The sequence below is a fragment of the Oryx dammah genome, unplaced genomic scaffold, assembly GCF_014754425.2.
Source record: "Oryx dammah isolate SB20612 unplaced genomic scaffold, SCBI_Odam_1.1 HiC_scaffold_19, whole genome shotgun sequence".
Taxonomy (NCBI): domain Eukaryota; kingdom Metazoa; phylum Chordata; class Mammalia; order Artiodactyla; family Bovidae; genus Oryx; species Oryx dammah.
Window position 1 is genome coordinate 16,914,236 of NW_024070203.1, and position 25,655 is coordinate 16,939,890.

At 49.6% G+C, this 25,655-nt stretch overlaps 1 protein-coding gene across 1 annotated transcript in view; it reads left to right on the plus strand.

Moving 5' to 3' along the window:
• COL22A1 (collagen type XXII alpha 1 chain) overlaps positions 1-25,655 on the plus strand; it is a 203,161-nt gene that overhangs the window by 124,454 nt on the left and 53,052 nt on the right. Inside the window, exons 38-42 of the mRNA XM_040261747.1 lie at positions 331-375; positions 10,497-10,574; positions 21,136-21,171; positions 22,035-22,088; positions 22,735-22,779. Coding sequence (XP_040117681.1) covers positions 331-375; positions 10,497-10,574; positions 21,136-21,171; positions 22,035-22,088; positions 22,735-22,779 — 258 coding nt within the window. The remainder of the gene's footprint in view (positions 1-330; positions 376-10,496; positions 10,575-21,135; positions 21,172-22,034; positions 22,089-22,734; positions 22,780-25,655) is intronic.

Below are 25,655 nucleotides of genomic sequence, written 5' to 3' on the forward strand. Positions count from 1 at the left end.
CCTCAAAAACAGCACAAGTATACTCCAATATAAAATAAAAATTAATAAAATGACATTTCACTACCTAAAAACCAAAAAAAAAAAAAGGATCTTAAATAAGAAAGCAAACTAAGAGAGACCTGAGGGGTTTGCTCGAGGTCATGCAGAACTGGTAGGTGATAGAGTCAGAATTCACACCCAGGGGTCCTGTGTCTCAAAACCAGGTGGTTTTGCTTTGCACACAGCAGATTGTGGAGATGGCCCCATCCTGTGTGTCCCCAGAGCACAGGGTAGATGGGTAGATGCTCATTCGTGGTTCCATGATCGTCTTTGTTCCATTTGTTTTCCCAGGGACTTCGTGGCCCACCTGGATTACCAGGACCTATGGGAACCAAGGTGAGTATTTATCTACCAAACTGTAGATTCCGTGGGTTGCACTTAGAAAGTGAACATGCCAGATTTAATTGTGAGCATCTCTGGTCACCCCTGTTTACTTCCACGCTCATCACTTGTCACCTAACGAAAGCCTCTGCAGCTCTGAACCATGAGATGGAAATGGGTGCCACACAGTTGTTCCTTAATAAATACTTGCAGTTAAACTAGTTGCAAAAGACACTTGCAGCCAGCAAAGGAATAGATCTAGTCTTGTACTGGGGTCTTCCTCGGTGGCTAAGTGGTAAAGAACCCACCTGTCAATGCAGGAGACCCAAGATCAATCCCTGGGTTGGGAAAAGCCCCTGGATAAGGAAATGGCAGCCCACTCCAGTATTCTTGCCTGGGAAATCCGTGGACAGAGGAGCCTGGTGGGTTACAGTCCATGGGGTCGCAAAAGAGTCGGACACGACTTTAATGACTAAACAATGACAAGTCTTGTATTGTTAGTTTAATTGGGGACACAAAGGGTCCTCGGATTTCAGATGATTAACATAATAAAAGTTTATTCCTCATTCACGTTAAGTGTAATGGGAGTTTTGGTGAGTGCAGAGTCCTGACCACATGGCCATTCAGGGACCCACATACCCCCAGCCCGTGCACTTGCTCCTGTAAGACTTCAGTGTCTCCTATTGAGTCCTCCATATGCAGTCTTAAATGATGGAAAAGATGGTGGAGGACCTTGTGGGAAGATTTTGTGGGCCAGGCCCAGAGGTGGTCATTCATTTCCACCAACCTCCTGACCCTGCATGGGAGGGAGTTGGTTGTCATCTAGCCAGGCCTCGGAGAGGAAAGGCAGACACTTCAGTCAATAGCAGGTGTCTCTTCTTCAATTTGCTTGTAACCATGACTCAGAAAAGACGACTTTGCCCATGAGGGAGTATTCATAAGAGAACTTTCCTGGGTGATGAGGACAGTTTTCCTGAAGTTATCCTACACTGAATCAATGAGTTCATTGAGTCATTCATGCATCCATTAACAACATGCTTATTATCTCATTCATTGTGGATCCACTGAGCCTCTGCCGCTTGTCAGATCTGGAGGTGGGCTGGGGGGTGTCAGGGATGAGTGGCATGTTTCCCCAGCCCTCTTATCAGCTCAGGAGCCAGGGGAGAAGCAGATGAACAGATACTGGGATAGAGGGAGGCTTAGGCACAAGTGCTCAGAGGGGGCTCCCGGCCCAGCCTGGTTTGACTCCGGAAGGCTTCTTGGCAGAGATGATGTTTGTCCCTATTCTAAGGTGTGTAGCAGCTGAAGGGGAAGACAAGGAAGGAGTTCTCTGCTGGGCCCTAACCTGGGAGAAGACCACAGGAGGACGAGATAGAATGTGTTCAGAGCAGAGCATGTGCTGTACTGGCACCCAGAGCCAAGGAATGACTGCTTGACCAGCTCAGATGCATCAACTTAAGAATGTGGGTGACAGAGTCAGTGAGAGACATTAGCATGCTTATTTTTTGCTTTAGCTTAACAAATATATTCAAAATCACATGAAGCATTACTGTAGAGTTACCATATTTTTATCCACTTGCATATATATATGCAAACAGATTTTTTAAATTTCTTTTTATGTGCCTTTGGTGTCAGCGGCTATCTTTTCCTGGACCCACTTTCTGAGTCAGCCAGCACTTTCCTAAACCACATCCCTACCACCCAGCCCAGTTACTGAAGATAAAACACTTTGGGAATCCATTTATGCCGCTCTTACGGGAAGTTTTATCTGAAGGCCCAGACACTCATTCTTTTATTTCTCTCCTTTTATTTTTCAGCTGTGTTTTTGGGATCTTAGCCACAAAACCACAGAGTATATTGTTTTTATTGTATGTAAAAGTCTTGGTTTACAGTAATAAGCAGGATATGGAATTTGAGAACTCAGGAGTAACTGCTGGGGGCTTCCCTCGTGGCTCAGCTAGTAAAGAATCCGCCTGCAATGCGGGAGACATGAGTCTGATCCCTGGGTTGGGAAGATCCCCTGGAGAAGGGAAAGGCTATCCACTCCAGTATTCTGGCCTGGAGAATTCCAAAAACTGTATAGTCCGCAAAGAGTCGGACCCGACTGAGCGACTTTCACTTTCACTCTAGGTTAAACTTGCTGCCTGATTTTTTCCGCCCTTCAGGCAGGGGACCTCTGCAGTCATACTGCGCTTGTACTGATGAAGATCACATGTGTTCCCCTAATGGTGATTTTGTTGTTCATGATGAAAGGAAAAAGAAATGAGGGAGTTCTTTTGAGTGATCTGAGCAAATATTTGGCAACTCCCTAGTTTCTAAAGAAAAAAAAAGAAGTGGAAACAACTTTGCCTGAATTTGCAGGCCTGTAAAATAATTCCTTGTGCCCGGAGCAATGGGTGTGTGTGGAGCAGGGCGGCAGGACCAGGGACTGGAGGACCCCTGATCCACAGCCAGCTCAGACGTGTGTCTGAGGTCCCTGCGTGATGCTGTGAGCCCAGCATCTGCCCGGCAGCGCTTTGAGCTCTCAGTTCCCCCGAGAGGAGGGATTTCAGGATCTGGGAGAAATCAATTGTCTCTTAGAAGGCAAGGAGGCAAGGGCACTGAAAAGGGAACCAGAAACAAGAGATGCGGAAATGGGTAAAGACGTCCTTTTTCTGGGCTGCTTATTAATGAGGTTGATAAAAATCTACCTTCCAGGCAGAGTTTGGGGAAAAAATGATGTAATGCAAATAAAATATTTGCCTGCCTAGCCTTATGTTCGCCACAGGTACCTGCCCAATAAATATTAGTGATCCTTATCATTAGATCACCCTGTGGAGTCTACTTTAGGGTTCAGCAAGAAGGTGAGGGGTCTAGAGAGACCTGACTCATCCCTGTCGGCCTGTTTTTGGAGAGAGAAGCCCCAGTGGAAGTGCGGGGAGGCGGCTCTGTGGTGTGGAGATGTGGGCGGAGACCTGGGGTGAGATGTGCAGAGGGCCTTGCCCTGGGGTACAGTTGACCAGCCAGTTTCAAATCCATAGGACCCATGGTAAGCTGTGCTCTCTCCCTGTTTACGTATGAGATGTGTAAACAGATGACCCTTTCAGCGTTAATACTGTACATATTTGCAAGGTGGAATGTAGTTTAGAATAAAGGTTTCCCTAGTCAGCTGGCATTGGGAAGGTAAATTGGAATCAGAGATCTTTAGTTGTAGAATGAGGGGCTCATGGGGGGACAAGGTGGGAGGAAGGGGAGAGATGCCCTTCCTCACAGTGTTCAGCTGTGGGCCTTGCCTGGGTGCTGTCCCTGGTGCTGAAAACCCCTGGGGACTTAAGAGCGCTCTACAAGGATTTTCCTTGGTGCTTTCTCAGCTCTTCATAATGACTTACAGCCACAAAAAGACTCTTAAAGATGCCTTTCCTTCTCTTGGGTGGACGTGTTTCTAGCGAAATGAACAAGCTTTGCCTTCCAATGGAGCTGGGTTAGGATCCCAGCCCAGCTACCTGTAAGACATATGGCGTGCGTGCCCTTGCTTTAGTCCTGACCGAGTCTTTGTGACCTTATGAGCTATAGCCCTCCAGGCTCCTCTGTCCATGGGTTTCTCCAAGCATGAATACTGGAGTGGGTTGCCACGCCCTCTTCCAGGGTATCTTCCCGTCCCAGGGAGCGAACTCACATCTCTTATGTCTCTTGCCTTGGCAGGTGGGGTCTTTACCACTGATGCCACATGGGAAGCCCAAGATCTATGACATAAAGGCAAGGGGCTTGTTGTTTCTGAGACTCTGTTCCTTTTCTGTATAAAGGACTAAAACGTAGTTAACCCCCAATGGGCTCCTGTGGATAAGTTATCTCACAGCACATAGTTTTCCAATAAATGACCTCCTCCTTCCATGCCCTCACACATTTTCCTCCCTAAACACTGTTGAACTGGCTCAGAATGTCTTGCAACCGAAACAGATAACACAGTCACTATTATAGATGAGCGCTCACATACCCCCTTTCTTCTAATCAGGAACCTTCTTGCTTATTCTGACTGAGCTTTAAGGTCTTCGGCTCTTTTCTTGGAGTCATTTTCTCCGAGTTTCAGTCCATTAAGCTGTTGCTTCAGGGGAAGTGTTGGCATCACAGAGGGCCATAAACATACAAACGGAGCCAGGCCTGTGCTCCTGCAGCAGAGATCAGTTGTGACTCAGATTCTTGGCAGGGCTGCCAGAGGTCATTCATCATGTTCCCTCCTGAGCAAAAATTTGATTTTGGTCAACAGCAAAATTTAGTACCTGACAAAATGCAAGTGATGATAGATTCACTTATTCAGGCATTCAGGAATTTGCTGTTAAAGGGCTGTCCAGGCCCAACTCTAGGCACTGTGGATGCAGAACTGTGTAGATACTGTGCCCAACATAGGGTCTGACTCCATTTAGGTACTTGACAAATATTTGTTGAACTAATGGATTAATAAATCAATGGATAATTTATTCTTTTAAGATACTTACATAAAAGTCAGAGGGTCAGACACAATGGGAGGGTGGTGTGTTAATGAAGATACATTCAAATGTCTTCTGAAGGCTGAGAGGTGGGCAGGCAGAGGGGGGTTTATAGAAAAGAAATGATTGGGCTGAGTTTTAATTGGTGGGTAAGTATTTGGAAATAATGGAAACCATGAGAGACTTTATTTTGGGGGGCTCCAAAATCACTGCAGATGGTGACTGCAGACATGAAATTAAACGATGCTTGGAAGAAAAGCTGTGACCAAGCTAGGCAGCATATTAAAAAGCAGAGACATTACTTTGCCAACAAAAGTCCATCTAATCAAGGCTTGGTTTTTCCAGTAGTCATGTATAGATATGAGAGTTGGACTATAAAGAAAGCTGAGCACCTAAGAATTAATGCTTTTGAACTGTGGTGTTGGAAAAGACTCTTGAGAGTCCTTTGGACTGCAAGGAGATCCAACCAATCCATCCTAAGGAAATCAGTCCTGAATATTCATTGAAAGCATTGATGTTGCAGCTGAAACTCCAATATTTGGGCCACCTGATGCAAAGAACTGACTCATTTGAAAAGACTGTGATGCTGGGAAAGATTGAAGGCAGAAGGAGAAGGGGACAATAGAGGATGAGGTGGTTGAATGGCATCACCAACTCGATGGACATGAGTGAGTAAGCCCTGGGAGTTGGTGATGGACAGGGAAGCCTGGCGTGCTATAGTCCATGGGGTCGCAGAGAGTCAGACATGACTGAGCAACTGAACTGAACTGAAGTATTTGGAAGCTTAGAACCTGGATGAAAGAAGACCAGCATGTGAGGATCAGCTGGTTCAGGAAGCAGGAGTGTGAACAGTTATTTAGAAGAACACAAACTGCAACATGGGTGTGGTTTAGCTTGCAGCTGTTAAGGTTTTGTGCTGTGCATAAAATATAGCCTTGGGAAGAAGAAAGGAGGCAAGCTAAGACAAAGTACAAAGGAGATCCACATTCACTTTCTTTTTTTTGTTTGTTTTTATTTATTTTTGGCTGTGCTGGGTCTTCATTGCTGCACTCGGGTTTTCTCTAGTTGCAGTGAGTGGGGACTAGGCTCTAGCTGTGGTGTGTGGGCTTCTCACTGCTGGGCTTCTCTTACTGCAGAGCGCAGGCTCCCAGTGCACAGGCTCAGGAGCTGGGCTTCACTGGCTCAGCTGTCCTGCTGCTGCTGCTGCTGCTGCTAAGTCGCTTCAGTCGTGTCCGACTCTGTGCGACCCCAGAGATGGCAGCCCATCAGGCTCCCCTGTCCCTGGGATTCTCCAGGCAAGAACACTGCAGTGGGTTGCCGTTTCCTTCTCTAATGCATGAAAGTGAAAAGTGAAAGTGAAGTCACTCAGTCGTGTCCGACCCTCAGCAACCTCATGGACTGCAGCCTACCAGGCTCCTCCGTCCATGGGATTTGCCAAGCAAGAGTACTGGAGTGGGGTGCCATTGCCTTCTCCATGTGGAGTCTGCCAGAACTAGGGATGGAAACCGTGTCCCCTGCATTGGCAGGCAGATTCTTAACCACTGGACCACAAGGGAAGTCCCTATATTAACTATTTTAAAGGAGAAACTGGGGTGCAAAGAATATGGATTTTTCTAATATGAATAGTGCTTAGTTTATTTTTTGTCTTCTAACTTGGCTTCTAACTTGGCTAACTAACTTCTAACAAAGCTAGTGGAGGTGATGGAATTCCAGTTGAGCTCTTTCAAATCCTGAAAGATGATGCTGTGAAAGTGCTGCACTCAATATGTCAGCAAATTTGGAAAACTCAGCAGTGGCCACAGGACTGGAAAAGGTCAGTTTTCATTCCAATCCCAAAGAAAGGCAATGCCAAAGAATGCTCAAACTACCGCACAATTGCACTCATCTCACACGCTAATAAAGTATTTCTCAGAATTCTCCAAGCCAGGCTTCAGCAATACGTGAACTATGAACTTCCAATTATTCAAGCTGGTTTTAGAAAAGGCAGAGGAATCAGCAATCAAATTGCCAACATCCGCTGGATCATCAAAAAAGCAAGAGAGTTCCAGAAGAACATCTATTTCTGCTTGATCGACTATGCCAAAGCCTTTGACTGTGTGGATCACAATAAATTGTGGAAAATTCTGAAAGAGATGGGAATACCAGACCACCTGACCTGCCTCTTGAGAAATCTGTATGCAGGTCAGGAAGCAACAGTTAGAACTGGACATGGAACAACAGACTGGTTCGAGATAGGAAAAGGAGTACGTCAAGGCTGTATATTGTCATCCTGCTTATTTAACTTCTATGCAGAGTACATCATGAGAAACACTGGGCTGGATGAAGCACAAGCTGGAATCAAGATTGCCAAGAGAAATATCAATCACCTCAGATATGCATATGACACCACCCTTATGGCACAAAGTGAAGAAGAACTAAAGAGCTTCTTGATGAAAGTGAAAGAGGAGAGTGAAAAAGTGAAAAAGTTGGCTTAAAGCTCAACATTTAGAAAACTAAGATCATGGAATCCGGTCCCATCACTTCATGGCAAATAGATGGGGAAACAGTGGAAACAGTGGCTGATTTTATTTTTCTGGGCTCCAAAATCACTGCAGATGGTGACTGCAGCCATGAAATTAAAAGACGCTTACTCCTTGGAAGGAAAGTTATGACCAACCTGCTGCTGCTGCTGCTGCTGCTAAGTTGCTTCAGTCGCGTCCGACTCTGTGGAACCCAGAAATGGCAGCCCACCAGGTTCCCCTACCCCTAGGATTCTCCAGGCAAGAACACTGGACTGGGACCAACCTAGACAGCATTAAAAAGTAGAGACATTACTTTGCCAGCAAAGGTCTGTCTAGTCAAGGCTATGGTTTTTCCAGTGGTCATGTATGGATGTGAGAGTTGGACTGTAAAGAAGGCTGAGCACCAAAGAATTGATGCTTTTGAACTGTGGTGTTGGAGAAGACTCTTGAGAGTCCCTTGGACTGCAAGGAGATCCAACCAGTCCATTCTGAAGGAGATCAGTCCTGGGTGTTCATTGGAACAACTGATGTTGAAGCTGAAACTCCAATACTTTGGCCACCTGATGTGAAGAGCTGACTCATTTGAAAAGACCCTGATGTTGGGAAAGATTGAGGGCAGGAGGAGAAGGGGACAGCAGAGGATGAGATGGTTGGATGGCCAGTTTCAGTCCCCCCCCCACCTTTTTCTCTGATCCTCTTCTATCCTGGGGGGAACAGGGGCAGGGCAAGAGCAGGAATAAAGTTTTGGATAGAGAGGTTAGTCATGAAGCCGCAGGGGAACGTGGTTTTAAAGGGGGACTCTGTTTCAGTCCTGAGACTGGACTTGTGGTCACTTGGCGGCAGTGTGAACTCCTCTGCCTTGTCCTCTCACCACCCAGTGTGCTGGTCAGGGACCCGGCACTGATCGTATCTCTCTTAGTTCAGTGCACTTTTTTCCACCTTCACCTTATTTCTTGACTTCCTCCGTTCCCCACCTTCCCCCTGCACACAAATCAGCTTTTCTTGCAGTCCCAGAATCAGCCACATCATTTTATTCTAAAGAAACAGGACGCACCATCTGGGGCTCTGAAGAGGATTTCTCGGGGACTGTTTGCAGAGGCAAGGGTGCACCAGAGGGAAGCTGTGGTCCTTAGGACAGGTGGCCACTGTGGGCCTGGGAGGAGGAGGGACAGAGACAGTGTTACCAGAGTTTAGGGAGCGTTTAGACTGTGGTTCACCTCTTTCCTGAGAACTTTGCAAGCCTGTTCCGATCTCTTTCCTGAATATAGCACAGAGCATTGGAAATGGGCAGGGCCCCTGAATGAGTCGTCTTTGGTCGTGGAGCCAGATTGCAGTTTGCTGTGAATAAACAACCAACATTTGTTGAATGAATATATAACTTACAAACTCCTCCAAGCAACAGTCACCCTGCGGGAGAAACAAATCATCTTGAAGCATTATTTTTCTGAAAGGTCCAGATGTAAAGTTTTCAAATTCAGATGGTGGTTTCAGGATAAGCCGGTTATTAATAGGATTTTCATTTAAAACATAAGCCTTGATAAAGCAGTGTTGCCTAGCAATGTCAGGTTCTACCTGAAATAAATTTGTTGCACTTTATCTAATTGGCTCTTCATGACGACCTCCTAAGGCCACTTCCATTTGCCATACAAATTAACTCACCCTGGAGATGGTAAGTGGCTTGAATAGGGTCACCTCCCATTTCAGTATTAGGCTTGGCTACCATCTGCTGACCTAATATAGGGGTACAGTCTCTTACGCAAAATTGTGTGGGTCCTGTGTGCTTTGGATTGAGTTTATTTTGGAATTTAGAAAATTAGTAATTTATAAGTGATGAAAATAGCATTTACTGTGGTGTGTGGGGCAAAATTCCTCATCAAACTCATTATAACGATGCCATGCTGCTGCTGCTGCTAAGTCACTTCAGTCGTGTCCGACTCTGTGTGACTCCATAGACGGCAGCCCACCAGGCTCCCCCGTCCCTGGGATTCTCCAGGTAAGAACACTGGGGTGTGTTGCCATTTCCTTCTCCAATGCATGAAAGTGAAAAGTGAAAGTGAAGTCACTCAGTCGTGTCCAACTCTTCTCGACCCTATGGATTGCAGACTACCAGGCTCCTCCGTCCATGGGATTTTCCAGGCAAGAGTACCTGAGTGGGTGCCATTGCCTTCTCCAATAATGATGCCATAGAAATGTGTAAATATCCATGAAAAGGGGGATGTCTAAAGATTGTAATTAGCCTTCAAGTCAGTACAAGTCAGATTTGCTGCCTGATGAGTTAGGGTAAACACTTGTTTTCAGAGGTCGAGAATTTTGAAATTGTAGATACAAAGGTGTGACTGTCTCAGTGTCCTTCTATAGAAAGTAGCAAATGGAATTCCTCCCCTGCTTTCCTTTCCTTCCCCTTTTTCTCGTCTGATCAAAGTCCAGAATGATGGGCACCTGAGACCAGCAACAACCACAGCAGCTGAAGTGCACTGACTGCCATGCCAGGCACTCTGTTCTCCTGATCTCCGAACAAACATAGCCTCTGCTGGCCCAGCAGCTCCTGGTATACCCTGGGCTTTGTAAATGAAGGAAATTGTTGCCCTCTGAAGCTAACAGTTACCAAGTGTTGAAACCAGAACTTAAACCTACACTCTATTAACCACCATGCTTGATGGCAGAGAATGTATCTCAGTCATTCTTGCCCCTTGCAACCCCTGGGACAGTGACTCGCAAAATATAGGTGCTTGGTACGCGTTGTTGGCAAAATGATGAACCCATTCATTGATGATGTGGGGACTGGGTTGAAATGTGGATACATGGTCAACTCTGGGGTGAGTTCAGGATGGTGGCAGGAGAATCGTGGCAAAAGCACAGTAAAACTTGAAATCGTGGTCACCTGTGGTGGGGGTCATACAGTTATAATCACATCTGGAGCCATGGGCAATGTTGGGGCACAGTCACTGCGGAAAGGTGGGTGGTCACAGTTGGTGACTGTGGTTCAGTCATGTTGAACTGAGTGGGATGAGGGGCAGCTTGGATGAACTCGAGGGGGCATGCAGAGTGAGGTGTTGGGAGAGACGCTGGCTGGAAGGTATGGTCCAGACAGTGGGAGGAACAGAACTGCCTTGCACCTTTGCTCTCTCCTGCCCAGAGCTGACATCTTGACTGTGTTGTTTTCTCTTTTCAGGGCGACCGTGGTGCGCCTGGGATCCCCGGCTCTCCTGGCAACCATGGAGAGCCAGGCATGGAGGTCGCCGGCCCTCCGGTGAGTCTTTATTCACCCGGCACCTCCTTGCTCCAGGACACACAGCCGGGGCCTGCTACGACGGCAGGGCTGCTCCTTTCCGGGCTGATCTGGTGGTGGGTCACTGATCCCTGGGTCAGTCAGGCTGTAGGCCTGTCCACTGTGGCTGATGCTGTTACTGTAGCCTGGTGTATTTCTTATGGGAATAAGGCCTCTGCGGAGACCAAGACATGTCCTTTCAAAGAGGAGTGAGAGAACAAAGCTCATTAAAAAAAGAAAAGGGAGGGGAAAAGGACTCACTGTCCAAACTTGGCAAAAACTGAGTGGTAGCCAGTGAGCCTGAGCTGGTTGGGGGAGGGGTGTGGTCTTGGAGGAGTGACTTGCCTTCATACTCTTTCAGGCAAAGGTGAGTTCATTATCCCTCTCCAATTAATATATCGCTGAGGACATCAATATAATCAGGAAAGGTTTTTTCTTTTTTTAATAATTTAATTTATTTATTTTTGGATTTGCTGGGTCTCATCACCACGAGGGCTTTTCTCTAGTTCCGGCAAGTGGGGGCTGCTCAGGCTTCACTGTGGCGGCTTCTCTGGGTGCAGAGCACACAGGCTGTAGGGCACGTGGCCTTTGGTAGATGTGGCAGCGGGTTCGGTACTTGTGACTCCCAGGCTCTAGAGCACAGGCTCAGCAGTTGTGGTCCATGGGGTTAGTTACTGTGGGACATGTAGGATCTTCCCAGATCAGAGATTGAACCTGTGTCTCCCACATTGGCAGGCAGATTCTTTACCACTGAGCCACCAGGGAAGCCCCCAAGAAAGGTTTTTATCTCCAAAATAAAATCCTATGAAGTGGTCTTCGGATTGGTGGTTTTGGTGGATAATTCACATCAGTCTACTAGGAAGCTCCAATACTCAGTGGTTTTCTGATATGGCTGCTAAACCTCATAGAATCCAAACTGCCCGTGTATCATTGATGACGTTGTCGTCGCCATTATCTTAACCCAGAAGCACAATCAGACTTTACTCCCATTAAACGTACTCTGAATATAAACTAGAGCAACGCATGACCTGGTCTCTGCTTGGTTTCTTATTCAAGAAACAAAGTAGCAGCATGCCTAATTTGTCTCTAAAGAATTTGAGAGGAAGTCCAGTGTATTACAATGTGTGTGTTCAGTCACTAGGTCAGGTTTGACTCTTTGCCACCCCACGGGCTTTCTCTGGATTTCCCAGGCAAGAATACTGCTGTAGGCTGCTGTTTCCTTCTCCAGGCTTATCTTCCCGACCCAGGGTTTGAACCCTTGTCTCTTGCTTCCCCCTGCATTGGCTGGTGGGTTCTTTACCACTGAGCTACCTGGGAAGCGCCGTTACCCACAGCACCACTTGTTAAGTAAACCCACTCTCCTTGCCCCGGTGCTGCTCTTAGCCCTCTCACTCTCTCCCTGAAATTCCCCCCCGGGAACCCTCGTCTGTATTCTCTTCCTCCCAGAAATGACGACCTCGCTTCCACTCCACTCCCAGCAGTGGGGCTGCCTTCAAGGCGGGAAGACCAGTGCCCTTGTGTCTTCCTAAAGGTCCCTGGAAAATAGGGAGAAGGCAGGTGGTATCCTCTTGGAAATGTCCAGTTTTAATCCGTTTTTCTTAATTTCTCTGCTAAAATTTCTGATGAAAAAACCCTCTATCACATCAGCTTTATCTTTTGTCTTTGGCTGTCTTTTACAGTCTGTTGGTGACCGGAAGAAACAATATGTAGTGAAGAAATGCAGCAGGTTCAGGCTTTCTCTTTGTTTCAGAACCTGCCAGGGGGGTGCGTGCCCAGAGGTGCTGGAGAGGGTCACTGAAGGTGTCTAGGGCTTCCCAGGTGCCTCAGTGGTAAAGAATCCTGTAGTGCAGGATGACGCAGGTTCAGTCCCCGGGTTGGGAAGATCCCCTGCAGGAGGAAATGGCAACCTGCTCCAGGTTTCTTGCCTGGGAAATCCCACAGACGGAGGAGCCTGGTGGGCTACATGGGGTCGCAGAGAGTCAGACACCAGTGAGTGGTCACACTCGTACTGAAGGTGTCTGCTCCTTCAGTGTTCTCCAGGTAAACCGTCTGGGGCTCAGAAGTGAGGAGACTTGGCTGGTGTCACGCAGCTAGTCCAGGGCCAGGACCATTGCTTCCAGTCCTCCGAAGCCAGCTCTCTTCCTCTGCTTCCGCTGGCCTGTGGCTTCCCCAGCGTGGGTGGGATTGCTCATTTCCATCACCTCCTCACATTAAGCCTGGATTCCTTTGGTCCCTCTTCCTGTGGCTCTGTGCTCCAAGGTTTGGGCATCCAGGAGCGGCACTTACCCTCCCTGGAAGGGAGCCCAAGGCTTTCTCTGCCAAGCTCTGCGCATCACTGGGCAGGGGAGTGGATGGAGAGGCAATTGTTTGGCGTTTCAACTTCTCCCTTTAAGACGTTAACAAAACATCCCTTTTATCTTAAGGTTGCCTGTGATCTTCCTTAGCGGGGTATCATAAGCTTGAAAATGACCCAGTTAGGCCTGAGGGCAGATCAAAGAGCTGTTGAAGTTCACTGAGCCTCTGAGCCTGAGGTCAGCGAGGGCGGGGCTCCCCCAGCAGCACCCCAGGACCCCGGCCTGAGCAGTAGTTTCTAGATCAAGGGTGTAGGGAGGGTTGCAGCTCGGTCATGTTGGTAGTAACACCTAGAAGCTTGCCTTGAACCTTTAAATGCCATACAACTCCTCCCCTAACATCTTTCTCAGCCTCCGTTGCCTGGAATTGCCTCTCCTTTCTGTCTTCAGCGTTCCCTCTCTAGAGTCACTTGTTCTGACTTGGCCCAGACACTGAGGGTTCACATACAAAGAAAACGAGCTCACAGCCCTTTACAGACCTACAGACTGCGGGAGAGAGGAAGCACGGTGCTGATGATGTGGGGAAGTGTCTGTCAGGCTTGCTGAGTGGAGCCGTTCTTCTTCCCACTCCCCGCTCTTCCAGGGAGTAATAGAATAAGAATGGAAATGAAAGCCACTAAAAGCTGGAGCGCTCATGACCACTCACATGGCCTGCCCACTTGCTTCGTCCAGCTCTGAGCAAGATACCCACATCCATCCCCTCACTTATCTCACGAGCATCCTCTCACCCAGTCCTCCCAGCCACCCTGCCAAGCAAGTCCTGTTCTCTCTTTCATTTTACGAATGAGGGAATCCACGTAAGAAACGCGACACTTGCCAGAAATCATAGTTAGGACATCGGTGAGCTGGGATTGGACCCCAGCGTTCTAGCTCCGAGCAGATGCCCTTAGCTGCTCTCCAAGCCAGGGCAGCAGTAAAGCAGGGGTTCACGGTTACATAGTCCTTCCTTGTGCCAGACTTGCCAGGTGGTGCTAGTGGTAAAGAATCCACCCGCCAAGGCAGGCAGGTGTCTCAGGAGATGCGGGTTTGATCCCTGGGCTGGGGAGATCCCCTGGAAGAGGGCATGGCAACCCACTCCAGTATCACTGCTTGGGAAATCCCATGGACGGAGGAGCCTGGCAGGCTACAGTCCATGGTGTCGCAGAGAGTCGGACCCGACTGAGTGACCGAGAACACACTTTCCTTTGTGCCCAGGTCGTCTCACACACTTCACTGCTTTTGAACTACTGACTTGCGAGTCTCGCTGTTGTTTGTTTGTATGTCTTGTCTTCCTGGTTTAGTCCAGTTCCTTTGGTTCTAAGAACCACACCACTGCTTGTGCTATCCCCAGATCAGGCTGGCCTGTTGCCCTTCTAAAGGAGTGTGTGCAGACAGGTAGCCCCATCTCACCCAGCTGCTGCTTGGGGACCCCAGGCATCTCTCGGCAGTCACCCCAAGCACTTACGACAGGCGCTGCAGCTTCACTCACGCCCAGTGCTCTCATCCTGTTCTGTGCACAGCATGAGGTCCCCTGGGTTGCAGAGGAGGAGCTGTGCACAGCCCCGGACCCCAGTGAATGTGCTGTGTCGCTTCAGTTGTGTCCGACTCTTTGTGACCCTATGGACTGTAGGCCGCCAGGCTCCATGGGATTCTCCAGGCAAGAATTACTGGAGTCGGTTGCCATGCCCTCCTCCAGAGGATCTTCCTGACCCAGGGATTGAACCTGTGTCTCTTACGTCTCCTGCGTTGGCAGGTGGGTTTTTTTTACCACTAGTGCCACCTGGGAAGCCCAGGCCCCAGGGCCCCTTGCATAACCAGGAGCTGAGTATCCCAAATATCCTAATCTTGGCTTTTCGATTGAAGTCTCAGGGGGACTCCTCTGTCATTGGAAGAAAAAAAGGTTTTAAATAAATTTCTACTCTCGTTTCCAATTTAAAATGCTCCTTTCTAAACTCAACACGGCTTTTTCTGGTTCCTATAATAGTTCTCAAGGCATACTGAGCACTTACACAAATGGGCAAGGCTCCCGTGCACGGCTTCTCAACGCATCACCTTCCACAGTCTTCTCAGTGGTCCTGGGAGCCCAAGCTGTGATTGTGTCCAGCTTACAGATGAGGAAGCTCAGGCTTGGAGAGGTTCAGACAGTGGGCCTGGCTCAATCTGCTGATGAAAGGCAAAGCAAGTGTTTGAACCTGCCCCGGGAGCCCAGCATGTACCCTGGTACCCATGAGCCCTTCAGATGAAAGATGATGGAGAATAAAATGTGCTGTGTCTTTAGATAGATATCTATGGGAGGAGGAGCAAGGTAGAGGGGATCAAATTTCAAGTTTAGATATTTTTTAGATTGATGAAACAAGATGTATTGTTTGGTCTTATGGAGCTTCCCATGGTCTGGACTTTGCTCACAGAATAACTCATTGCTTCCTGGTCCCTGTGTTTCCTGTACACCCATACTTGGGCCTCAAGGCTGGAGCAAATTCAGGTTTGATCTTTCTGACAAGACTTCACAGGCTGTGTGTCCTTCCAGCAGGAGGTATCTGACGTCTGGCGGTGTCTTGACGTTCACAGCCTTTGATGTCCAAGCCTTAGATCAGTTAGCACATCAAGGCTTGCAAATCGGTGCTCTTTTAGTTTAATCAGTTCTTTTATGTATTAGCTCCAGTCCTTCTGTATGGAGAGGTGTTCCCTCATTTATAATTTGGATACCCAGTCGAGCCCTTCTTCTGGAAGGCCGATTATGTTTTCCTGTAAATTATTTTCAAATAACAACTTGGTTCCCTCAGTTCAGTTCAGTTGATCAGTCGTGTCTGACTCTTTGCGACCCCATGAATTGCAGCACGCCAGGCCTCCCTGTCCATCACCAACTCCCGGAGTTCACTCAGACTCGCGTCCATCGAGTCAGTGATGCCATCCAGCCATCTCATCCTCTGTCGTCCCCTTCTCCTCCTGCCCCCAATCCCTCCCAGCATCAGAGTCTTTTCCAATGAGTCAACTCTTCGCATGAGGTGGCCAAAGTACTGGAGTTTCAGCTTCAGCATCATTCCCTCCAAAGAAATCCCAGGGCTGATCTCCTTCAGAATGGACTAGTTGGATCTCCTTGCAGTCCAAGGGACTCTCAGGAGTCTTCTCCAACACCACAGTTCAAAAGCATCAATTCTTCAGTGCTCAGCTTTCTTCACAGTCCAACTCTCACATCCATAGATGACCACTGGAAAAACCATAGCCTTGACTAGATGGACCTTTGTTGGCAAAGTAATGTCTCTGCTTTTCAATATGCTGTCTAGGTTGGTCATAACTTTTCTTCCAAGGAGTAAGCGTCTTTTAATTTCATGGCTGCAGTCACCATCTGCAGTGATTTTGGAGCCCAACAAAATAAAGTCTGACACTGTTTCCACTGTTTCCCCATCTATTTCCCATGAAGTGATGGGACCAGATGCCATGATCTTCATTTTCTGAATGTTGAGCTTTAAGCCAACTTTTTCACTCTCCTCTTTCACTTTCATCAAGAGGCTTTTTAGTTCCTCTTCACTTTCTGCCATAAGGGTGGTGTCATCTGCATATCTGAGGTTATTGATATTTCTCCTGGCAATCTTGATTCCAGCTTGTGCTTCATCCAGCCCAGTGTTTCATGATGTACTCTGCATAGAAGTTAAATAAGCAGGGTGACAATATACAGCCTTGACGTACTCCTTTTCCTATTTGGAACCAGTCTGTTGTTCCATGTCCAGTTCTAACTGTTGCTTCCTGACCTGCATACAGGTTTCTCAAGAGGCAGGTCAGGTGGTCTGGTATTCCCATCTCTTTCAGAATTGTCCACAGTTTATTGTGATCCACACAGTCAAAGGCTTTGGCATAGTCAATAAAGCAGAAATAGATGTTTTTCTGGAACTCTCTTGCTTTTTCCATGATCCAGCGGATGTTGGCAATTTGATCTCTGGTTCTTCTGCCTTTTCTAAAACCAGCTTGAACATCTGGAAGTTCACGGTTCACATATTGCTGAAGCCTGTCTTGGAGAATTTTGAGCATTACTTTACTAGCGTGTGAGATGAGTGCAACTGTGCGGTAGTTTGAGCACAGTTGGTTCCCTGATACTTGGTTCCCTGGTATCTCGCAAAGATGATCAATGAGGTGTTTTTGGTTTTTATCAATAATTTTGAACTCAGAGTTAAACACATTCAGTTTGTTTTAATGTATGGCAGATATTCTTCCTTTTGCTGTCCAGATTGTCTTATTTAATGCAAATAGGAGCCTCTTCGGGTTGACCCTAAGTACTTTTGACACACACCTAGCAGTCTTTGGGCTTCCCAGGTGGCGCTAGTGGTAAAGAAAAAGTGAAAGGTAAAGTTGCTTAGTTGCATCCGACTCTTTGTGATCCCATGGACTATACAGTCCATGGAATTCTCCAGGCCAGAATACTGGAGTGGGTAGCCTTTCCCTTCTCCAGGGCGTCTTCCCAAGCCAGGGATCAAACCCAGGTCTCCTACATGGCAGGCAGATTCTTTACCAGCTGAGCCACAGTAGTAAAGAACCTGCCTGCCAATGCAGATGTAAGAGATGCTGGTTGGTAGTTTCCCTGATCCCATTTGGAATGATAGAATGTTCCAGATTTGAATATATTCCTTGTCCAGATCTGGGATCAGTCATTTCTCCAAGGAGTCATAGTTCCTTTTAAGTGGAACACGGTATCAAAGGCCAAAATATGTATGTTGCATAAAGTGACTCTTGAACAAACCCATCAGAGGGCGTGATCTCAGAAATAGGGTCGTTATTGTGGAACACGTGTTTAGGCTTCAGATTTCAGACTGACATTGGGAAGTTGTTACACAATTGCTCCTCCATAGCACACTTCTCTATTTCTTAAAAGTATAGTAGCAAGATAGCTGTGGGAATGCCTGTTATGGGCCAGGCACCGGTCCTGCTCTCTACTTAGAGGATCTTCTGCTTCTCATCATAGGAGCCAGGTGATCACCCAGCTTTGTGTTATAAATAAGGAAGCTGAAGCTCAGAAAAACAAAGTGATGTGCTCAAGCTCAAACAGTTAATAATTGGTAGAACGAAGCTTTGAAATGAAGACCTTTTTGACAACCAATTCCAGCCTTCACATGTGGATGTTCTATTAAATGACAGATGAGAGGAATCCAACGCTTAGTCTGATGAACAAGTCAAATGCTTGAGGTGGATCTTGGAGTTCAATTTAGAAACAAAAAGTGCCTCTAAAATCTGGCAGCATTCCCCAGGCCAGTTATAAACTGTCCTTAAGCCCTTTCCTTGAGGAGTAAGTATACAGCCTCAGTAAGGAGCTACTATGGTAGGAATGAAATTTGGATGTGTGTATATTGGTCCCTGGGTGCCATTGACCTTCAGCCTGACGAGAGCCTGAAAGCTCATGGAGGGGGAGTGATCTGTGAGTCAGGGAGATTTTGCGTGGGATTCTGAGTCCATTGTCTCCTCTTTAAAAAATAAATTACTTGTTTATGTTTAGCTGCGCTGGGTCTTCATTGCTGCCCAAGGGCTTTCTCTAGTTGCAGGGAGTGGGGGATACACCCTGATTGCAGCGCTTGGGCAGCCCTTTGCGGTGGCTTCCCTTGTTGCAGAATATGGACTCAATATGCCTGGGCTTCAGTAGCTGAGGCTCCAGGGCTCCAGAGCAGAGGCTTGGGAGTTGTGCACACAGGCTTAGCTGCACTGCGGCCTGTAGAATCTTCCCAGACCAGGGATTGAACCCGTGTTCCCTGGCTGCCACGCCTGGTGTATGTGAGGCTCTCAGTAAATATTTGCAGAGTGCAATAAGGAAATTATTTCATGTATTGCTCTTAAAGAAATCTATGAGGGTTAAAAGGGCTGTTTGTGTTTCTTGAGAGGAGTTTTTAGGTTGATATGAGTAAAGCACTAGAGTAGGAAATGGCAACCCACTCCAGTATTCTTGTCTGGAAAATTCCATGGACAGAGGCACCTGCTGGGGCTCCATGGGCTCCCAAAGTCCATAGAGTTGCAAAGAGTCCCACTTCTGAGTGCCCCCACCGACCCCCGCATCGCGAGGCAGATTCTTGCCCACTGGACCACCAGGGAAGCCCGGATCCCCCTGTCTTCTTATCTGCTTAACTTAGTCCTCTGGAAGTTTCCCCTAGTTTAGTGCTCAACTCTACACTGAAAATGATGCTTATTTTATCTTATCAGGAATTTCTGGGATGTGTTTAATGGGCAGGCTTTTAGGTTACCTCATCTGTGGTGCTCTCTGGGACCTGTGCCTTTGTGTAAAGGCTCTTCTCCCTCTTTGGATATCTCGGAGGTTCTCCTGGATGCCGCTTCAGGGACACACAGGTGCCCGGGGCCAAGAGCGGGTGGTGGGACTCCCCGCACCTGGGGAGTGAGTCGCAGTGTGGGGACACACAGGTGCCCGGGGCTGAGAATGAGTGGTGGGACTCCCCGCACCTGGAGAGTGAGTCGCGGTGTGGGGACACACAGGTACCCGGGGCCGAGAGCGGGTGGTGAGACTCTGTGCACCTGGGGAGTGAGTCGTGGTGTGGGGACACACAGGTGCCCAGGGCCGAGAACGGGTGGTGAGACTCCGTGCACCTGTGGAGTGACTTGCGGTGTGGGGACACAGAGGTGCCTGGGGCCGAGAGTGGGTGGTGGGGCTCCCCGCACCTGGGGAGTGACTCATGGTGTTGGGACACAGAGGTGCCTGGGGCCGAGAGTGGGTGGTGGGACTCCCCGCACCTGGGGAGGGACTCACAGTGTGGCGTGGGCTGTCTCCTTGTCTCTTCCGGCCTTCGTTTGATCATCAATGATGAGGATGATGACATTTGATTTTCAAGTTCTCATACCATAAAATTTTAATTTTAGCAGCATGCTGTGTGCTGTGCTCTGCTGTGTCTGGCTATTTCCGGGGTGGTGCTGAGTCCTGGAGAGTGTGTGCTGAGCACACCCAGGGCAGAGGAGAGAGGGCAGATGGGCCTGGAAGCAATGACAGTACCAGGCTATCCGTCCTAGACGGGGTGTCCTGGGGGCTGGGGACCGGTTCTAATGAGCCCCCTGGGAGAAGCCTGGGAGATGTCCAGGGGTGTCGCCATCTACACTGGGAACCCACGTGTGGCAAGGAGAACTTGTCCAGGCAGGAGGGCAGGGCGGCGTCTCCTCTGTGGATGCGAAGGCTTGGGGCCCAGGGCCAGTGCCGCTCACTCGGGGCCTGACACTCGACACTAGTGCCTCAGGCAGGGCGCCCATCTTCGGTGCAGCTCGGGAAGCCAGGTTGTAGGCTGCTCACACGTGTGGGATGGCAGACCGTGGGGTGTGTGTGTGTGTGCATGCACACACATGTATCTGTATGTGTGCGTGCATGTGCAGGAAGGGGTACCGCTGCAGCGTCAGCCATGCAGCCCACTCTGGGGAGTCTAGACGTGCCCCTTCCCCTGCCCATCCCACCCAAGCAAGCAGGGCGTGCAGCACAAGAATGCTGAAATGCAGGGTCCACTCCACACCAGGGCTAGAGATGGGCTAGGCGCCAGACACCCACTGGGTGCCAGGATGGGGCAGCACCAGTGCAGGGCAGGTGGAGAAGGTTCCAGGAGGATCCCCACACACAGCGATAGTGGGCGCATGAGAGAGGGGGTGGCACTGTGCCTTACAGATGCAGGAAGCCATGAAAAAGAATGACATTGCCATTTGTGGCAGCATGGGTGGGCCCAGAGATTGTCACAGTGAGTGAAGGAAGTCAGGCAGAGAAGGGGACATATCACGTGATGTCCTTTATATGTGGGATCTGAAAAGAAATGATACAGATGAACTTACAGAACAGAACTGACTCACAGACTTATGGTTGCCTGGGGGAAGGGATGGGAGGAAGGGGTAGTTAGAGTTTAGGGTGGACATGTACACACTGCTGTATTTAAAATAGATGGTCAACAAGGACCTACTGGATAGCACAGGGAACTCTGCTCAAGGTTATGTGACAGCCTGCATGGGAGAGGAGTCTGGGGGAGAATGGATATGTGTATATGTATGGCTGAGTCCCTTTGCTGTCCACCTGAAACTATCACAACACTGTTAATCAATTATACCCTGATACAAAAATAAAAAGTATTTTCTTAAAAAAAAGATGGGAGGGCGTTAGCTTTTCCTTAAGGACCCAGCCTTAGAGATAAACACCACAGCACATTTAAACAGACGTTTCACTTCCAGTTTGCTTACTTACTTGTTTGTTTGTTTCTTAGGGCCCCTCTGGACCACCAGGAGAGAAAGGTCCTCCGGTACAGTATGACTTAAATACAGGGCTGTGTCTTGATGGGAGAAATTATGCGCTAATCAAAGCCATTTGAAGTTGGAGGGGCCAGCAAAGACAGTAGTTTAAAAAAAATCTTTAACATTATACAGTGCAGACTCTCCAAGATACAGGCACTCACCTGTGGAATGGTGGAGTCGGGAGGTGGGTTGTCCAGTGCCCTGATCTCCAGTAACAGCTGGGCAGACTGGCACTGCCTTTGCTTTTTGCCGCCTCTGCTTCCCTCTGGACGGACAGCTGTGGTTTCACGCATGTCATCACGTTGCCAGAGGAAGTAATTTTGAATCCCAGCTTCACTGCCCCCAGCCACAGAGCCAGGAGCCAGTGAGGGTGCTCTCTTAACTCTGTGAGGCAGGCGGGAAGGTCTAGAAAGAGTGATTCCTGCAGGAGGTGAGATCCATAATTGAAAAATGATTTGGGCCAACTCGTGATACCATCTAGAAATTGTCAGCAGGATGGCAACGACTTTCCAATAAAAAATAGCTAACAGTCACCCGAGTGCTGGGCTCTGCACTAGGCTCTCATAGTCTGTCCAGCCGGCGGGCCCCCTGAGGCTGGTAATCGACCCTGCACCCAGGGTGAGCTCAGGCCTGTCTCACTGCAGGAGTAGGCAGGGGCCTGCAAAGGGGGCCTGGGCAGCCAGCCTCATGGGGAAGGGTTTCCAGAGCATTCTCTCTGTGTGTGACAGCCACTCCTCAAGCCCTGGCTGCTCTCAGGTACCTCCGTCCCATCAGATTGGTCAGAGCACCAGGTGGTTGGACAAGGAGAACCGACCCCAGGCAAGGGGGCCCTTGGTTTTTAAGTGTCGGGGTATGTCTTCTTTTTCTTCAGGGATCTCGAGGCCCACCTGGGTTTCCCGGCCCCCAGGGACCAGCTGGCCAGGATGTAAGTAAAGGCAAGGGGTGTGGCTTGTGTCCCCGCCGACCCCACCCACCCCACCCACCCCCCGCCGGCCTCCATGACCAGGAAACCGCTGGAGAAGCTGTTTTCTGCACCAAGCCCTGCCCGCTCCCCCAGGAGCATGTTGAGTGTTTGGCCTCTGTCCATGGTGACCTCTAAGCGTGTGTTGTATGCTTGCACTTCTTTTGCTTCTGTGTGATGCTGTCAGAACCCTCTGAGTTCCTGGGTATATCCCACACCTCCTGCTGTTTTGCCCTCCTCTGTTTCAAAGTTGATCCTTCTGCCTGTGTTTGGAAAAAGATGGTCAGAGTTGAAGATCAGATGTGTGAGTGTGTGTCCACATGTGCACACACATGTACGCAGTTTCAATTTTGTGTTTTGGAAAGGAGTTCTGAGAGGGGTGGCTTACTGTTCTGAACATTTGCCCAGGTTGATATATCCTGAGAAGCTCTGGGTCTTCAGCTGAGGTTGGAAGCCGTGAGTTTTTGTTCGTGCCAGTCTTCATGATCGGGTGATCTGTTTTCTCCTGAGTTGCACTTGGCAGAGAGAGAGGCTGAGGGAGAGAGTGGGCAGAGTGGATCAGTATTATGTGCTTAGCAGAATTAAAGTTTTTCTTTCTTTCTTCTTTTAGGGTGTACCAGGAAATCCAGGAGAAAGAGGGCCTCCTGGCAAACCAGTATGTCATCTAACTGTTCTGGATGAATCTTGACCATCAGGGGTTCAGCCAGAATAAAATGCAACTCGGATGGCTCAAGAAGCTTTAAGAAGGGGCTTTATACAGAGCTGTGGGCAGAGGGAACTAATCAGAGGTGGCTGTGATGCCCAGAGATAAACACAGAGGGAAGCCAGTACTACCTTGCGCCCATCTTCAGAGCCAAGAGAAAACGGGAACGGTGGGGACGGGGCTGCCAGATGGGAGTGGAAGTTGTAGGTTCACAGCCACTGCCAGGAAGCCTGGCCAGAGGCTGGGAGGAAGCAGTGCCGCCCACCCGCTTTCCCCGTGTGCCTCTCTTTGGGCCAGCTCACCTGAGCGCCAGAGGCAGGGAGTCCCTGATAGCCCCAGGACTTGGAGCAGTACAGAAAGGGATGGATGGGGACCTGGAGGTGAGCAAATGGACAGGAGCCACTTCTTGTCCATGGCTAGTTCCTCACTGGCCTGTGTCTTGCCCTTTTTCTCAGTAATGTCGGTTCCTTCTGGTTTCCCCCCGTTAGAGTAGAAGCTTCCTTTCTTCTCTCGTAAGGAGAGCTACAGGAGCTTGCACAGGACGAGACAGTCCTGAGCATCTGGTCCCGGGCAGCATGGCCATGCTCTCGGCTCTGGCAGGCTTCCCTCTTGTGCAGTGAATCCCCTCTGGGAACCCAGCCCCCAGATTAAGTTACCAACGCCAGAGATGCTCCAAAGCCTTAGCCAGCTAACCAGGCTACCAGTGGGCCCTTCAGGGAAGGGGCAGTGAGGATGAGCAGGTCTGGGTGGGCAGGAAGCCTCTGGGAAGATACAGGGGAAATCAGCCCTTTGAAACCTGCTGCCCGAGAAGGAAGAGACAGTGGCAGCCACGACTGGGGAGTCCCAGGCCTCGAGACTGGTTTCAGAAGCCAGGGAACTCCCTGGGCAGAGGCTCGCCCTCAGGATGGCCTTCTGTCTGCTCTGTGAGCCCGGCCTGCTGCAAGTGTCAGTCAGGCAAAGACCCAAGACCTGGAGGCCCCTGAGGGTGTGAGCATCTGTCTCTGCCTTATCCAGGCTGCTGGGAACAGCAGACACCTGGACGGGCACCCTGGTCTCCTAGAAGGGTCCTGAAACTTCACTAAGACCCACCAGAAGGATGAGGGAAAAGTCTTGCTGGAGGTTGGGGGTACTTATTCATATGTTTCTCCTCCTCCATGGAGTCAGATTTGCAGCAGCCAAATAAAGCTCACAGAATCCACCCTGGTACCCAAGTGCCAGGCCCTGGTGAAGTGGGTGGAAGAGTAAGGTTCAAGCCAAAGGCTGAAGGGGTTCAGATGACTTTAATCCAGACCTTGACACCTCTGCAGAGAGAAGTGCGTCCGCAGAGTCCAGTGGACAGGATGGGTTCACCTTGACGTGTCTCAGCTGGTTTCCAGCAGAGACAGAGAGCGTCGGTCTCTCTTTACTATCTTTAAGTTCACAGAACACCCTCCCCCAACGTGGTCCCGGGTACTGCTGAGTCGCTGTCAGGGTCTCTGGTCTCGATAATCAGACCAGTCACGTTCTCAGGGGTCCCCAGGACTCCCCTCCGGTTCAGTGACTCACCAGAAGGGCTTCCAGAGCTCGGGAGAGTTGTTACACTCAGGATGATGGTTTATCCCAGGGAAGGAGCCCCCGAGACACGAGGCTGAGGCCTCCACATGTCCCCTCCCCACACTTGGCTCTCCCAGAAGTTGTGTGTAATCTGAGTCCATGGGGGTGACCCTGAGTGGTCTGAAATTCAGCGAGTGTTGCCATCGAGGGATGCTCACCCAGACCAGGCGTGCCTCCCTGGGTGGTCTTGGTTACTCCACCGTCTCCCATCCTCCCAGAGGTCAGACTGGCTCCAGGCCCCCACCCTAGAGGACACTGTTAACTGCATGGCCCAAGGCCCTGGGTAAACCCAGAGGTCAGACTGGCCCCAGGCCCCGACCCTGGAGGACACTGTTAACTGCATGGCCCAAGGCCCTGGGTAAACCCAGAGGTCAGACTGGCCCCAGGCCCCCACCCTGGAGGACACTGTTAACTGCATGGCCCAAGGCCCTGGGTAAACCCAGAGGACAGACTGGCCCCAGGCCCCCACCCTGGAGGACACTGTTAACTGCATGGCCCAAGGCCCTGGGTAAACAAAGGCACTCTTATCAGGCAGGGCAGTCCAAGGATTTAGTAGCCATCTCTCCAGAGCAGCCGGGCCAGACCTGTCTTGGGAATGTTCAGGGTTGGGACAACCAAAGCCTCTCCTGCGGTCACCAGCCCCCCGAGGGTGGACAGTGGGCCCTGGGCGGGGTTCTCCCAGGGCTGCACCCCTAGAATCCCTGTAGCAGGAGCCCCCTTTCTACCCTTGGGTACTCTAGAAGCAGAGCCTTTGGTGGGGATTCTTGTGCCTGATGATTGATTAAGGTGAAACCTGTTAAGATTGAAGAAAACAGGGCACGGTGAGGGAAGAGGCGGTCGAAGCTGTGGGTTCAGCCGGAATCTAGCCTCAGCCTGATCCCACAGGGAGCTCTCGGGTGTGAGCAGCAAATAGAGCTAGCCCATCAGGAAGCGATTCTTACTCACCTCCACGTCAGCCCATCATCAGTGGCTGTGTAGCTGACGTCTCTGTGACCAGCCAGCCAGCCTCCTGGCAGCAGGTGGTTGGTGCCCAGGAGGTAATGACGGCCTGGGCAGGGCACAGACTCTCTCTCTTCACCCCAGCACTTCCCACCCGTCAACAACCAACTGGCCACTGCCCCCGCACCGGCCTTGCTCCTGTGTATTCAGACCTCTCTAAGGAGGCCCACAGAAATGGGTCACAACAGGGTATTAATTAAATTATTCCCCAGGGCACACTGTACCTAGACGGGAAA